General features: G+C 42.3%; 1 protein-coding gene across 6 annotated transcripts in view; it reads left to right on the top strand.

The window, feature by feature from the left end:
* The window catches only part of myo9ab (myosin IXAb), a 220,952-nt gene that overhangs the window by 142,265 nt on the left and 61,447 nt on the right, over nucleotides 1-17,240 (top strand). For all 6 annotated transcript variants that reach the window (XM_065022697.1, XM_065022695.1, XM_065022694.1 and 3 more), the window contains exons 11-12: nucleotides 4,483-4,617; nucleotides 16,187-16,308. In XM_065022697.1, the coding sequence (XP_064878769.1) occupies nucleotides 4,483-4,617; nucleotides 16,187-16,308 (257 nt within the window). The remainder of the gene's footprint in view (nucleotides 1-4,482; nucleotides 4,618-16,186; nucleotides 16,309-17,240) is intronic.

Raw genomic sequence — 17,240 nt, 5'->3', positions numbered from 1 at the left:
GGTCACCACCGATAAATCCATGATTATCGAAAACTTCAACAAGCATTTCTCAACGGCTGGCCATGCCTTCCTCCTGGCTACTCCAACCTCGGCCAACAGCTCTGCCCCCCCGCAGCTACTCGCCCAAGCCTCTCCAGGTTTTCAAATCCAGATAGCAGATGTCCTGAAAGAGCTGCAAAACCTGGACCCGTACAAATCAGCTGGGCTTGACAATCTGGACCCTCTATTTCTGAAACTATCCGCCGCCATTGTCGCAACCCCTGTTACCAGCCTGTTCAACCTCTCTTTCATATCGTCTGAGATCCCCAAGGATTGGAAAGCTGCCGCAGTCATCCCCCTCTTCAAAGGGGGAGACACCCTGGACCCAAACTGTTAGACCTATATCCATCCTGCACTGCCTATCTAAGGTCTTCGAAAGCCAAGTCAACAAACAGGTCACTGACCATCTCGAATCCCACCGTACCTTCTCCGCTGTGATATCTGGTTTCCGAGCCGGTCACTGGTGCACCTCAGCCACGCTCAAGGTACTAAACGATACTGTGCAGCCGTCTTCATCGACCTTGCCAAGGCTTTCGACTCTGTCAATCACCATTCTTATCGGCAAACTCAGTAGCCTCGGTTTTTCTGATGACTGCCTTGCCTGGTTCACCAACTATTTTGCAGACAGAGTTCAGTGTGTCAAATCGGAGGGCATGCTGTCCGGTCCTCTGGCAGTCTCTATGGGGGTGCCACAGGGTTCATTTCTCGGGCCGACTCTTTTCTCTGTATATATTAATGATGTTGCTCTTGCTGCGGGCGATTCCCTGATCCACCTCTACGCAGACGACACCATTCTGTATACTTCCGGCCCGTCCTTGGACACTGTGCTATCTAACCTCCAAACGAGCTTCAATGCCATACAACACTCCTTCCGTGGCCTCCAACTGCTCTTAAATGCTAGTAAAACCAAATGCATGCATTTCAACCGTTCGCTGCCTGCACCCGCACGCGCGACTAGCTTCACCACCCTGGATGGTTCCGACCTAGAATATGTGGACATCTATAAGTACCTAGGTGTCTGGCTAGACTGTAAACTCTCCTTCCAGACTCCTATCAAACATCTCCAATCTAAAATCAAATCTAGAGTCAGCTTTCTATTCTAACAAAGCCTCCTTCACTCACGCCGCCAAACTTACCCTAGTAAAACTGACTATCCTACCGATCCTTGACTTCGGCAATGTCATCTACAAAATAGCTTCCAACACTCTACTCAGCAAACTGGATGCAGTTTATCACAGTGCCATCCGTTTTGTTACTAAAGCACCTTATACCACCCACCACTGCGACCTGTATGCTCTAGTCGGCTGGCCCTCGCTACATATTCGTCGCCAGACCCACTGGCTCCAGGTCATCTACAAGTCCATGCTAGGTAAATGTTGAAGGAATTTAATTCCTTTGTTTTAATTCCCAATTAAAATTAAACACTGTCAATTCATAAGAATTTGTAAGACCCTTATTTTATAGGAATGGACAGAGCCCGGTCTTAAAAGTCAAGTAACAGCCTTTATTCAAGAGAGTACTGCCACAATACAGATTACCACAGGTTATAAACTGAAAATGACGTCCTTAGTTCCAGCCCCAATCCGTGCCATATCCAGTACAAAGGCTGTGTATCAAGCCTTCCCACATCCGTCTCCCTACTAATTTAATATAATTTACGAGTCAAGGTTTTCTTGTGTAGATAAGCACTCTAGCCAGTCTGATTCATTTGTACCAAGGAACAGACAGTCATTGTTCTAACTTTTGTCCACGTTCACACACACATTATTTTCAGTAATGGGATCAAGAAAGAAAACTCATACATATACAGTAACATTTAGTATTCTGATTAGTACATATACAGTAACATAATAGTATTCGGATTAGTCAGTCCTGATTGAAATGTATACATAATTAGTCATCATTGATAAAAATTCCCTTAACAGTAAAGCTCCGCCTTATCTCAGTTCACTGGTCACGATGGCAACACCCACCCGTAGCACGCGCTCCAGCAGGTGTATCTCACTGATCATCCCTAAAGCCAACACCTCATTTGGTCGCCTTTCGTTCCAGTTCTCTGCTGCCTGTGACTGGAACGAATTGCAAAAATCGCTGAAGTTGGAGACTTTTATCTCCCTCACCAACTTCAAACATCTGCTATCTGAGCAGCTAACCGATCGCTGCAGCTGTACATAGTCTATCGGTAAATAGCCCACCCAATTTGACCTACCTCATTCCCATACTGTTTATATTTATTTACTTTTCTGCTCTTTTGCACACCAATATCTCTACCTGTACAGGACCATCTGATCATTTATCACTCCAGTGTTAATCTGCAAAATTGTAATTATTCGCCTACCTCCTCGTGCTTTTTGCACACAATGTATATAGACTCTTTTTTTTCTACTGTGTTATTGACTTGTTAATTGTTTACTCCATGTGTAACTCTGTGTTGTTTGTTCACACTGCTATGCTTTATCTTGGCCAGGTCGCAGTTGCAATGAGAACTTGTTCTCAACTAGCCTACCTGGTTAAATAAAGGTGAAATAAAACAAACTTTGTGCACAAAGTAACCGACTTGCCAAAACTGTAGTTTGTTCACAAGAAATTTGTGGAGTGGTTGAAAAACAAGTTTTAATGACTCCAATCTAAGTGTATGTTAACTTTCGACTTCAACTGTACATACATACAAACACACACACACACACACATACACACACACACACACACACACACACACACACACACACACACACACACAAACATTACACATGGTCTGACGCTAGGTAAAGCCCCGCCTTATCTCAGCTCACTGGTCACCATAGCAGCACCCACTCGTAGCACACGTCCCCAGCAGGTATATCTCACTGGTCACCCTCAATGCCAATTCCTCCTTTGTTCGTCTATCCTGTTTTCTGCTGCAAATGACTGGAACGAACTGCAAAATACTCTGAAGCTGGAGACTCATATCTCCCTCACTAGCGTTAAGCACCAGCTGTCAGAGCAGCTCACAGATCACTGCAGCTGTTCATAGCCCATCTGTAAACAGCACATCTATCTACCTACCTCATCCCCATACAGTATTTATTTATTTATCTTGCTCCTTTGCACCCCCAGTATCTCGACTTGCACATTCATCTTCTGCACATCTACCATTCCAGTGTTTATTTGCTATATTGTAATTACTCCGCCACCATGGCCTATTTATTGCCTTAACTCCCTTATCTTACCTCATTTGCACTCACTGTATATAGACTTTTTGTTTTATTTTGTTCTACTGTATTATTGACTATGTTTTGTTTGTTTATTCCATGTGTAACTCTGTGTTGTTGTATGTGTCGAATTGCTATGCTTTATCTTGGCCAGGATGCAGTTGCAAATGAGAACTTACCTGGGTAAATAAAGGTGAAATAAAATAATAAATTCGCTCTCTCGCTCCTTCGCTCCCTCTCTCTCTCTCTCTGTCTCTCTCTCTCTGTCTGTGTGTCACTGGCTCACTCACACACACATAATTTCATCACAGGCCAGTAGAATTCGTCACGTTTTTGCACTGTGGTGAAGTTTGCGTAGGCTGTGTGTTCCAGCAGGGCTCGGAGTGTAGAAAAACCAGAGGAGATTGTTAGCTGTTAGCTGGCATGCTAACAGACGTTACGCTAACAGACCTTTTATTTTCTAAACCTAACCTCATGTCTAGCTCTGACCTCTTTCTTTTGGTCTGTAGCTCTATTTAAAGGTCTCTCTCTCTCTCTCTCTCTCTCTCTCTCTCTCTCTGTTTCTTTGTTTCCTTTATCTGTACTGAATATGTTTCTCTCTGTCTCAGTTTGGTGTGTACTGGAGTTGCATCATTTTTGCTGCGTGTGGGTGGGGGAGGGGTCACCGTGGCAGCTGACTGGCTTTGCCCAGTGGGCATGGAAAGGATTAGATCACATTTGCATCTCTCCTCCCAAATGCTTGCGAGTGCTTGTGTACACATGTGTGCCCAGAAAATTGAGGCAGATGGCACGATGGCCTCTTCTGCTTGTTTTGGTGGTGCTCAACAGACGTGTGTGTGTGTGTGTGTGTGTGTGGGAGAGCAGATGAGGGTAGATTTAGACAGCTGTGGTTTGGGGCAATGTTAGAGGCCCTGTTGTGTCCCTTAGCCCTCCTCTGTCCCACAGTGCTGTCTGATGTGTTCAGCCAGACCGCTAGACTCTTGAGACGTAAGATATTGGAGCAGAGTTGAACATCCATCTGTCACTCACAATTTGTCATTCCCCTGTCTTTATTGGGCCTTACAAATTGTACGCTTTTCATGAGGCCTGCATAGAGAGATCAGGATGGCATAGACAGTGACATATGATGCCCCGTTATTCCATTATGTCAGGGCTATGTAGGTTTTGATGGAAGGTTCATCAAGAGCTCATTGTCTTTTTTCTAGATGGAGTATTATGTATTAAAATGTTTAATATCTCTCTTTCACTGCAGATTCTTTCAATTGGAGTGCTGGACATCTTTGGCTTTGAAGACTACGAGAACAACAGCTTTGAGCAGTTCTGCATCAACTTTGCCAACGAGAGGCTCCAACACTACTTTAACCAGCACATCTTTAAGCTAGAACAAGTAAGGTCTCTCTGTCTGTCTGTGTGTGTTTGTGTGTGTGTGTGTGTGTGTGTCAGTGCTTATGGACCACACTTCAGGTCAACAACAGAATAAAGCGCATTCAGTCATACAAGTTTTAACTGTTGTTTGGACTACAGTGTTTTGTGGACAATAAAGTCTCTTATTCAATCCAATGCTGTGACTGTAGAAATAGAAGCTGCGAATGTTGACTTGAATGCGAGTGTCCATTATAGTAATTATGTATTTCTATAGTTGTGACTTATGGCTCTTTAGCTGAGATGTGTGAACACTTAACCTGAAAGCAGTGACAGTTCTGCCTGTTTACAAGTTCCACAATGGCTATTGTGAGGTGTGTTGTCATTTCCTTTCTATAGTGCCCTCACCTTGGTCTTATTCGCTGGGCACACAATCGCTCACACCCGGCCGTTGTGTGTGTTAGCGTCATACTGTGTGTGTGTGCATATATGTATGTCTGAGCTTCAGAGTGGGTGTGTGTTCGTCTCACTGCATTGAATCTACTCCACATTCCACAACATTATGTTTATAGATGACTTCTCCAAAAATGATAGGGCTTTTTATCGCTTCAGATTGAAACCGTAGATGAAAACCACGTAGAATGAATAGTGTTGTGAAAAAGGAATATTTCTTCATCGTCGGAAGGAATGCAGTGAAAGCATGGTTTACGAGGTCTGGAATTTACGCACTCGAGGTTTCCAGGCGGGGTGTTTTGATTTGGTTTTGATGAGGATGTTTTGGCCCTCTTGGCTACTGACTCGAGTAACGCTGCCTGTCTCCCCTCTGTCTGTGTTTACCACTTATAATGACCTGGAGATAGGCTTGTTCTATTCATGTTTTGTCTGCATGGTGTTTATTGTTTTGGTTTATGTCCCATTTAGCCTATTTTAGGCTAGCGCCCCAGTGCCTGGCTTATGAGGACTTTTGAGTTTGTTAATTTGCTTATGGCATACTAGGAGAACTTTTGAGTGCGGTACGTTTCTTACTCAAGTTCTGTGTTTTACATTTCTTATGCAGACTTTTCAGTGGGGTAAGTTTCTTTCGCGGACTTTTGATTATTTTCAGTTGCTTATGTAGGGCCTTACCATATCCGCGTTGCGGACTGAATCACAGAATCCAGACGGAATTCAACAATATTCAAAAATATACTTGGTAGGAAATCGACTAAATTGATTGAACTTATTAGAACACGTATTCATTTGAGCATAAGACAGTTTATCATGAGACATTAAACAAAATGTGTCAGCGATTCATATTTCCCTGCGACCTTCTGAACAGGCAATGGCCGTGTCTGTGACGCGCGTGTATGTCTACCCTTTGTGCAGCCGTTAGCGATGATGCTAACGATAACCTTCTTGTTGAGATGATCCCAAAAACCTTCTAAATGAAATGTTATTTTACGAGGTAAACTATGCCTACCTGGCAGGATTATATCATGATTATTTGCATCAATCCAGTGGCCTTTTGTTTTGCAAACTCTGTGATCACATGTGCGCTACAGAAACCTGACCAAAGAATGGTCTCTTGCTGGTGCGCACTTGAATTAAAAGGTAACTACACTCAACATTTTTTCCTGATGTGGTTTAAGCATTATTATGGACTTAGAACATCCAATTCATTTTTTGTATTATTTTTTATCTGTACCAGGAAGTATAGTTCATCCAGCCTAGCATTAATTCTATGGTGCATGTTTTTATTTATTTATTCTTTATTTAACCAGTGCCAGTATCCACAATACATCTGAGTTGTGCTGATCTAGGATCTTTCCATATAATATTATTTATTATGATCTAAAAATCAAAACTGATCATAGATCAGCACTCCTACTCTGAGACGCTTTGTGGATACAGGCCCTGGTCCCATTGAGATAGAAATCTCTCTTTCAAGGTAGCCCTGAGTCCTTTACCTGCTGCTTGTCATTGCTGTGACCGGTCATTTGCGTCAGAACCTGTGTCAGTACTGTTACCACTCCATGACTCACCACTTGCACTAGTGCACGTATCTACTAAGACACTGCCATTACAGTGAAATAGCAGGGCAGAAAGGACACACACACACACACACAGCTGCTAAGTGGTTGCGCTAAAGCAGGACCTTTTAGATCCACTCTTCTGTCAATTGATCAATTGATTTTGTCTGTAATTGTCTTTGAGTGTTGTTTTCATATCTAATCAGGTAATCATTATTTTACCTTAGGTCTTTCCCTCTTTGTCTAAGTGTAGAATAATGTATGTGTGGTTGAATCTCTCTGTTCTGTTTCAACCATCGCTACACTGCATGTAGGGATGTTGCGGTGACCGCATTACCCCCACATTGGCGTCATGAAGGCAGTCAAATTCCACTTGACTGTTTAGTCACGGTAATTAGGCATCTCCAAGCTCTAATGCTGCTGATGGTCATTAGTAGGCTACCAAACTTGTTAATGGCCTGGTGCTCAAGCACTCTATTGTCCCTCTAATCACTCTGACATCAAAGCAAATGTAATAAAAAATATAATCAAACACTTCATGTTGCCCAACATTTCTATAAAATCAGAGTGATGGCCTCTATTAAAAAGAGGAGGATCCCATCAGCTTTCTATAGGCTAGGCCTACCATATTTATGTCTCAACTCTCCTAATATTAAGCACATTGCTTATCACTTGTGAATGATATATTCTCACTTGTGAAGGATGCCCAGCGTAAGGCAAGAAACGATGCCTTTTTTTGTTGACTTTTTCGAATCATAGTCGCACACCTCATGTGGCCTAGCCCATAGGCCTATATATGTTTTGATACGGTTTGTATCACAACTAAAGTGGCCAGATAACTTAACCTCTTAAGTCGACCCTCTACTTTTTTGAACATTCTGTTAAAAATCGCGCAACATTTCAGCGCCCTGCTACTCATGCCAGGAATATAGTATATGCATTTGCTTAGTCTGTGTGGATAGAAAACACTCAGACGTTTATAAAACTGGTTAAATCACTGCTGTGGCTTTACCAGAACGGCATTTACATCGAAAAGCACAGGAAAAACTGATCACTGAAAATGGGAAAATATATCCATGCGCTACTTGAACCCATTGATAAAGGTGAACCACAATTAATTGACTGAGGTTGCAGTACCTACAGCTTCCACACGGTGTCTAGAGTCTTGTCATTTGCCTACGAGTTTTTTCTTGGTCAAACACATGCAGGGCACCGTATCTCCTATGGTCTAGGACCGGATATTTTCGTTGAGTTTCTAGCCGGACATTTTTCCAGACGGACAGCTAATGATCTTTACATCGCCTCCTGATGAATTTTATCGCTTATTAACGTTTACTAATACCTAAAGTTGCATTACAAACTTATTTCGAAGTGTTTTGTGAAAGTTTATCGTCGACTTTTTGAATTTAAAAAAATGACGTTACGTTTTGAAACGATGTTTTTCCGTTTATCACACAGTCTACATATAACGATATCTAGGCTTTATATGGACCGATTTAATCGAAATAAAGACCCAAATAGTGTTTATGGGACATCTAGGAGTGCCAACAAAGAAGATGGTGAAAGGTAATGAATGTTTTCTATTTTATTGTGCGGTTTGTGTAACGCCGAAATGCTAATTATTTTGTTTACGTCCCCTGTGGGTCTTTTGGGGTGTTACATGCTATCAGATAATAGCTTCTCATGCTTTCGCCGAAAAGCATTTTAAAAATCTGACTTGTTGCCTGGATTCACAACGAGTGTAGCTTTAATTCGATACCCTGCATGTGTATTTTAATGAACTTTTGAGTTTTAACTAATACTATTAGCATTTAGCGTAGCGCATTTGCATTTCCAGAGCTCTAGTTGGGACGCAAGCGTCCCGAGTAGAAGCAAGAGGTTAAAATGTAGCATATTAATCCACTTTACAGGGGGTGTAAAGCCAAACTGGCATACATGAGCAGTGTGTGAGTTTCAAGTTTGGGGAAGATCATTTTCACCATAAAAATGCACCTTTTATAATAAAAGCATTACCTGCATAATTGCATTTACAGACCCTTTTTAATAATGGTGTTTTCCCGGTAATGGAACATTCGCGCTTATAGCCAACTGCCGTGTGCGCATTGCTGCGCTTATAATGTGAAGAAATACTCTAATAGGACATCACATTTTAAGCTAAACTTTGTCAGCCTCATTGCGTAAAAATGATTTTATTTATGCTAGTGGTTGTATTAATTTGGGTTTTATCGCATCCCACAACTGTCCCAGACTATGTTTGGAATATTTATTTCTCGCACAGAATGGAATAGGTCGACTTTTGTACTGTGGGGGATAGTAGATTGACATAGGCCAGTGCTTTTGCTGTTCGTTAGCCCTACTCATCTTGTTGGCTGACAAAAAGTAAATGTGGACAGTTTTTCCAATATCTTCAATATGCACCTCGGAATTGGATAAGGATACGTGCAGTTGCATCCCCAAAGTGTCTTTCTTCACTTGTAGCCTGTGAGAAAGACCCGATCATGTGATGGAGAGCAATGTGAGTGAGAGGTGCTTCCGAGCACGCAGTAATCATGGAGAAGGGCACAACGGCCACTGGCCGCAAAAGGCATGGATATTTTTAGGGTGCATTACGGCCACAGAAAGGGGATGCCGCCGGGAAATCTGAGGCATTATCAAGTGCTTGTCAAATTGTGAATGAGAGACTGAGTGTGTATAGCCTGCACAAAAACAAAACAGAGCTCATGCTTTTCAAGCGACTTTTTTCAAATCATAATTTATTTGTATTCTTCATACTATAAAATAATGTGACGGGATTCTAACCAAACTTGCCTGCCAAATGAACTAGTGTAGCCCACAGTCATATGGCATAGCCAGATCAGGGCGTAACATCAGGACAACTCTGAGTATACTATTCTGTTCTTCTGAAATAGACTACATTTTCTTTAGACCTGCCTAAAATAAATACTGGATTTATTGTGAAGGTGTAGGCTGTATTACATGGATTTATTAGACTTTTTAAAATGAAGATGTTCCAAAGGTCTGCATCAGTGACTTGTAGGCTGTGTGTGGAAGCCAGAAGATGCTAAATGTGTTTATGTTCATTCAAGGTCAATTACCTCGAGACCGACCGTTATTTGCTTGACAATCACCCGGCTGACGAAATTCCGTGACTGCCGCAGCCCCAACTGCACGTCCTCAGTGTACTTTGATTAGCATTTAGCATGTCACCCGTGAGTAAATTAGGTCTGGAGGACCTAGGCTGTGTGATGAGCTGTCATGATGAGGCTGAGACACTTGAGTTTTCATTAACACAGTAATTCTCTGTCTGTCTCTCTCTCTGTCTATCATGATGAGAAACTGATGAGCAACACTTCAGTTGTCCTTAACACAATGAAGTCATATTAATCGTTCTGCAGTCAACACATCTCTGATACACATGCAATACCACTGCAGTGGATGTGGTGTGCACTGCGTGTTACTACACTGCGTGTTAGGTCGTCTACTCTGTCGACCACCGTAGTTCTCTCATTCTCATGGTAACCTCCTAAAACTGCTGCTGGATAGATGTACGCTGTGATCAGACAGACGGACCGACACGGTGTCACGATGGCTGTCACCGCTCGTCTCCCTCTCTCCGGTCCCCGATTGGCTGTGGCAGGTCGGCGGGCGGGCCCATCGCTGCCAGCTGGAGGAGAGGGAGGGGAAAAAAGAGCAGTGTGTTTTTTTTTTTAAACGTGTGGGCTAGTGTCCCTTCACTCCCAATGATGCTCACAATGCCAGCTGGTGGTTATATGTCATCTGTTTCTGTCACCTCCACTCTGTGGGCTGGGAACACACGTGCGCACACACACACACACACACACACACACACACACACACAGAGTGTTTTTAGCCCAGTTTAGGGCCTTCACAGCAACTTTTGAAATGCACTAATTGCTCTTTTATCATAAAATGGAACATTTGATATAAAGTGAAATAATACAAAATGATTTTCTGAACAAATGCAGCTTGTACAGTGTTGATTAATATGAGTTCGGGTGTGAAACAAAATGTGTCATTTGTCATGGAAAACATTGTTGTGTAAGGCCCTGTCAAACATAACAGTAGCTAAAACCAACCAAGCCTTTAGTAATTCTTATGAAGTCAGTGTTTTTCTGTTAGGCCTATACTGTAGATCTTATCATCATACCTCACTTTTGGTTCTCAAACCTCTTTGATGTTAAGGGGACTTTGAGCAGTTCTGGGCCGGTTCCGACTGGTGTACAAAACGCTCTGTGAACGTCGCAGGGTCCAGTCCCAGAAAGCCCCATCTGCCTGCTTCCCGCTACCACCCTGTCAGCAAAGCAAAGACATCGCATTTTCTGGCCTACCTGGACAAAGAATCGACAGAGCCCAGCCCGGGAGACGGCATATCAAATCAAAGATTATTTGTTGGCGTGCACAGATTTGCAGAGGTTATCACAGCTGCACCGAAGTGCACCTGTGATAACAGAAACAACACATACACATAATCCACATGAAAGGGGACAGTTCAGCAATGTGATCGATCGTGGTTTTGTCTCGCTGTGATTATTTTCAGCCAGATTCTCATTGTGAATAATTAGAAAATCAATTTAGTAGAAATTGAAACACGGCCACTTTCTCAGAGGGACGGAGTCACTTTTGTGTGTAAAGCGGAAGTTGTAAGGACTCTGCAAACATTCTAATGGTGTGTCTGCATCGCTCAGAGGAGGCTTGGCAGAAAATGCTCTGTTGTAAGTTCTATGAAATGCGGCCAAATGTGTACTGTCACTTTAATGTGATCATGTTTGTTTTACAGTTTATAAGAAAGGTGAAATCTTATAAGTTATTTGTAATTTGATTGTTGCTATATTTAGAAAGCATCTCAGGTACTTCAAGCCCTATTACCCCCACTTGTGTTTAATAGAAAAAAAGTTGTTTATAGTTTCATAATATTTGTATTATTTCCTTGCGCTTTTGTCCTCAAAAGTGAGTACACCTCAGCAATGTATAACTATCTTTATCAGAAAAGGTGAGTTCCAGACCTTTCTAGAACAATGCCGCGCTGCTCGTTATTGTTTATGGCTATCTCATGAAAATAATAACTTTTGGGTATGTCTATTTAGGTGGAAATCTACATTTTGCCATAACATTCTGACACATGATCGGGACCTGGTCCTTGTGATGGCCAACTAGTAAGTAGGAAACTGCCACTTAAGCATTTACCCCAAAAACATCACCCCTAATGTTGCTTGGGGGTTCAAGTTTATTATAAGTTCACCCACAAGTTTGGCCCTGCGTAGTTATTGTTTTTTTCATATGTGAGTTTATTTTACGATAGAAACTGTGGAGGTTGAATTGAGTACCAGGCCTTGTGTAAAGGGTTGCCAGATTCAGAATGATTTGTGTTTGTGAATAGTGGTGTGGTCATGTCCCCTCCCTCCCTCTGATGTTTGAATTACAAAAAATACTACACACTTCTAATCCCCCTCCCTTGCTCTGGGTCCCTTGCTCCAAATCCTAATCTGATAAGATCCTGATGAAATGCAAAAAATGACCTCAGATTAGTGTGTAGGGTCAATTTATTCTACTCTCCCTTGCTTGCGCTCAATCTAGGATCAGCTATCCAGTTTATCCTACCCAAATCCTAACTGGAATTGTTAGGGTGATGACATGCAAAAATGAGTCATAGTCCTCTTCCCCCACACTGGGCCCTCTCTCACCTCTCCAACCAATCAGTTACTCTTATCAGCAGCGAGTATTTGAGGGTTTACATTTGAACAGAGGCCAAAGCAAATAGGACCCCACCAAATAGTATTACCCACAAGGGCCCGACTCCAATGTTTACACCGCCATGCCAATTGCTCCTTAATTTACGCTCCGTATGAAAATGATTTACAGACGTATCCGAGCTCAAAAGCACTTGACCACAGCCTCTATGCAAACAGTGTATCACATGTACGCACTCTCCTGAGATATATAGACTTCTCGCCAACTTCAAGAAAACATCTGTGCTCTGGTATCTGTGTTTGAAATCAGAGGGCGATTCGATCCTGCCTTTTCGATGAATAATTGTGTAAATGGAATGTCAGTGCATTCATAATGCATCACCCGCCCACTTAAGTCTGTAAACGTAATGAAATGTAAAATGGCCATCATTTTGATAGGATTTGATTAGCTTTACCGGTACAGCCTTATTCCAATCCTGTGGCTACTATTTCCGGTCAGCGAGTTCAGCTCACGCCTTGAGTACGTCATCACCATGAGTCATGTGGACCCGTCTTAAGTCCCAATCCTCTGACTCCTTCAGACCTCTCTGCTCTACATCATGAGTACAGAGAAAGTAAACTACCCTCACTAACAGCGATAGCCTGATCCCAGATCTATTCATCCTACGTTGCCTCTTTCCAACTCCCATTGGCAAGACTGCGCTAACAAATCTGGGATCAGGCTATACAGAGATGCTCCATGACTCACAATGCTGTATCTATACTGTAGCTGCTTCTAAAGGTTTAAGAATCACCATAACTTGCTCCCCAACTCACTCTACAGACCCAGTATTCCTCCCTACACTTCAATAAACCACCCTTTCATTTTATAGTAACGAGAGAGCGCCTGCTTCTGTCCCCTACGGCCCTGGGCTGTTAACACTGGGGCAGCCTGCCAAGTACAATACAGCATAGGATGCAGAGAGAGAGAGGGAGCAGTGAAAAAGAGGAGAGAGTGAGAGAAAGAGAGAGCAAGTGACCGAGAGGGGGAGAGAGACTGAGCACAGGAAGAGAGCACAAACTGCAGTAATAGATGATACGGCCATAACCCCTGAAAAGCTCTGTTGCACATAGAACTTATGTTCCCCTCTGTAATACAGGAAGGTTTAGGCCTTGATTGCTTTGCCCTGTGTTTAGTTCAGATTTGTCATGTCCCAGGTTGGAATTACTTTGAAAATTCTAAAAAATCAAATGTATTTTGAACTTTTCGTCTTTTGCGATAGATTAACCTCTAGCGTCGAGCAATCCCGTATCCGGGAGCGTAATCATAGCCTCAAGCTCATTACCATAACGCAACGTTAACTATTCATGAAAATCGCAAATGAAATTAATATATTGGCTCACAAGCTTAGCCTTTTGTTAACAACACTGTCATCTCAGATTTTCAAAATATGCTTTTCCACCATAGCTACACAAGCATTTGTGTAAGAGTATTGATAGCTAGCATAGCATTAAGCCTAGCATTCAGCAGGCAACATTTTCACAAAAACAAGAAAAGCATTCAAATAAAATCATTTACCTTTGAAGAACTTCGGATGTTTTCAATGAGGAGACTCAGTTAGATAGCAAATGTTCAGTTTTTCCAAAAAGATTACTTGTGTAGGAGAAATTGCTCCGTTTTGTTCATCACGTTTGGCTAAGAAACAAATCCGAAAATGCAGTCTCTACAACGCCGAACTTTTTACCAAATTAACTCCATAATATCGACAGAAACATGGCAAACGTTGTTTAGAATCAATCCTCAAGGTGTTTTTCACATATCTATTCGATGATAAATCATTCGTGGCAGCTGTGTTTCTCCTCGAAGCAAACGAAAAATACACGCAGCTGGAGATTACGCAATAATTGCAACGGAGGACACCAAGCGGCCACCTGGTAGATGTAGTCTCTTAAGGTCAATCTTCCAATGATTTGCCTACAAATATGTCACAATGCTGTCGACACCTTGGGGAAACAACAGAAAGTCTAAGCTCATGCGTGACCCATACACAGCCATATAAGGAGACATTGGAACACAGCGCATTCAAAATCTGGGGCACTTCCTGTATGAAATTTCATCTTGGTTTCGCCTGTAGCGTTAGTTCTGTGGCACTCACAGACAATATCTTTGCAGTTTTGGAAACGTCAGAGTGTTTTCTTTCCAAAGCTGTCAATTATATGCATAGTCGAGCATCTTTTCGTGACAAAATATCTTGTTTAAAACGGGAACTTTTTTTTTATCCATAAATTAAAAGAGCGCCCCCTATATCCAAGAAGTTAACACCGGAGCACTGTCATAATAAGATGATATCGTAATGCTTCATGATGTGAGTAAGTTGTATGTACAATTTCATGGGTATAGTTTGCCTCTAGCTGCCACTTGGGCTGAGGAATTTCCTCTAAAACGCACACTAATGACTAATTTGTCATTTTTGGTTCCTTTTTCCTTTTCCACAACCTCTTTTCTCTAACTACTGCATGTTAAGAAGACTTTTCTTTGTGTGCTTGCCACATAGGGTTTAGACCGCAGAAAGAGAAAGGAAGGGTAGGCATGTCAAGTCGCACACATGAAAACATGAAAGTCCCTGCTTCAGCTGGCCACACTAGCCAGCTAGCCCTGCTAGCCGCGGAGATGTGCGTCCCGGCTAGTTCCACTTCCTGGTCCTCTGTTGTTGTGATGGTGTCTGACCCAAAGACGCACACGATGACTCCCAGGGCTTCTGGGTTATACTACAGTAGTCGGAGAGCCTGAGGGGCTTAGAACACCCAGCTAACATACGTGACCTGCACCCCTAAACCTGTTTATATCCCCCCCCCCAACTCCACTGGGTTCCAGGTGTCATAAACTAGTTTTCCAGACTTTCTTCGTGACGTTACACTGTAAAAAGTCTCGCCCTCATTTTTTTTTGGGGGGGGGGGGGGCTGTTCACACGTGGACACACTGGAGACCTGGAGATCCATGCGTCAATCTAAGTAATATAATACAAAAATCGCCTATCAAAATCCATCAGTTTAAGCTAAAGATATCAGGTTTGGGCAATCCAACGCATCAGTCTATGCCAGCCTGCCGCATCTGCGGTGGAAGGTGGCCAGGCTGCAACGGTGTTTGTCTGACCATGAGATGAAACTAGGTCTTCTCCTGAAAATGTCTGTATCATCCAATCGGCACTCATCTGAAGGTAACCCATACAAACGAAGGGTTGGAGGTAGTTTTGTGCCAACAAAATATGTGTCCAAAAGAACAAAAATTTCCTGAGACAGACACTTCAAAACCTTAGTCAAAAAATGAATCATAAGGAATATATATTTTTTGCCATTTATTCATGTCTTGTTCAATGCGTTTTTATGGGCTAGTAGTAAAGACCAAACTCAATATTTTATCGAATAATCTTTTTATTTAAAAAATGTATACCTAAAGTGGTCCTAAAATAAAGAATCGAATGGCTAAATGATCCATGGTATGACCATCTTAAAACAATTCCATATGTTAGCCTAGCACACACCATAGCCTTCCAGTCGTTGTGCTAACGCTTGTTAGCAATTGCGCTAGCGATGGTTAGCAACCTCCTTCAAACTGCACGCAGAGACTTAAAAATTGTATTCACGAGTTTATTTGACTCTGGGGAAGTAGATAAAGGGCCTCATTGTCAAAATCCCGAAGTATCCCTTTAAAGTTATCAGAATGTACCATAACAAGTGTTGTTTCTCTGCTGCATTCCCCAGACTTTTGACTTGGCACTCACATTAATTGAATAAAATGTATTGAGTCCCAAAGGTGAAATGTTACGTATTGGATGATTTGTGAACAACTTTTACCATGAGCACTATTTCTGACACCACATCACTGTTGCCCCCTCAGGAGGAGTACAGGGCAGAGGGCATCAGCTGGCACAACATCGACTACATCGACAACACCGGCTGCATCAACCTCATCAGCAAGAAGCCCACTGCGTTGCTCCACCTGCTGGATGAAGAGTGCAAGTATGTGAGCTGTCACGTCAAAGCCGGTCTCTTTTCGCCATCCTTTAAAAAAAAATGTATACACCTCTGTCCTAGTTAAAGCAATACCTCAGGGCAGTTTCCTGCAATGTCACATTAAGATGTGTACTTTCTTTCCAAAACCTGTAAAAAGGGTTTGTTCTTGAGTGTCCTCAAGCTCCTAAGAACATAGTAGTTGGGAAGGATTAGGCAGGGCCCAGAAGATGGTGCTGGTTTTATATATTTTGTTTGCTCTTATGGACTTCCCTTTTCAATTCAAACTACAGGTTTCCAATGGGGTTCCGTGTCCAGAGACTGAGATGGCCTCTGCAGAATGATGATTTTGTGGTCAATTAACCATTTCTTTGTGGATTTTTGATGTGTGCTTGGTGTTTTTGTCTTGCTGGAAGATCCACTCGTGGCCCAGTGTCAGCCTCCTGGCATAGGCAACCAGGTTGTTGGCTAAAATGTCCTGGCACTTGGTAAAGTTCATAATGCTGTTGACCTTAGCAAGGGCCCCCAGGACCAGTGAAAGCAAAATATCTGTTCGAATTGAAGAGGGCACTCCATAGGCGCAGACAAATGATATCAAGGATCTGGAAAAAATCTGTATGGAGGGATGGCTTAAGATCCCTCCCAAAGTGTTCTACAATCTCATAAAATGTTTGAGGAAAATAGGCTGTGTCATTATCCCCGCAAGGGGAGGGTGCTGGAGTATTGAAATCAAATCCAATTTTATTTGTCACATGTACCGAATACAGCGGGTTGTAGACTTTACTGTGCTTGCTTATGAGCCCTTCCCAATTATGCAGAGTTAAGAAAAAAATAAGACAAGTAAAAATAGTGCAAAAATGAATCATTTTTACCCCTATTTTTTTTGTATTACTTATCTATTTTCCTGAGCAAATGTATTACGGTAGTATAAAATAATATAA

This window comes from Oncorhynchus nerka, linkage group LG9a (genome assembly GCF_034236695.1).
Source record: "Oncorhynchus nerka isolate Pitt River linkage group LG9a, Oner_Uvic_2.0, whole genome shotgun sequence".
NCBI lineage: Eukaryota > Metazoa > Chordata > Actinopteri > Salmoniformes > Salmonidae > Oncorhynchus > Oncorhynchus nerka.
The sequence above is the reverse complement of the archived record's forward strand: the minus strand, read 5'-3'. Positions and strand labels throughout refer to the sequence as shown.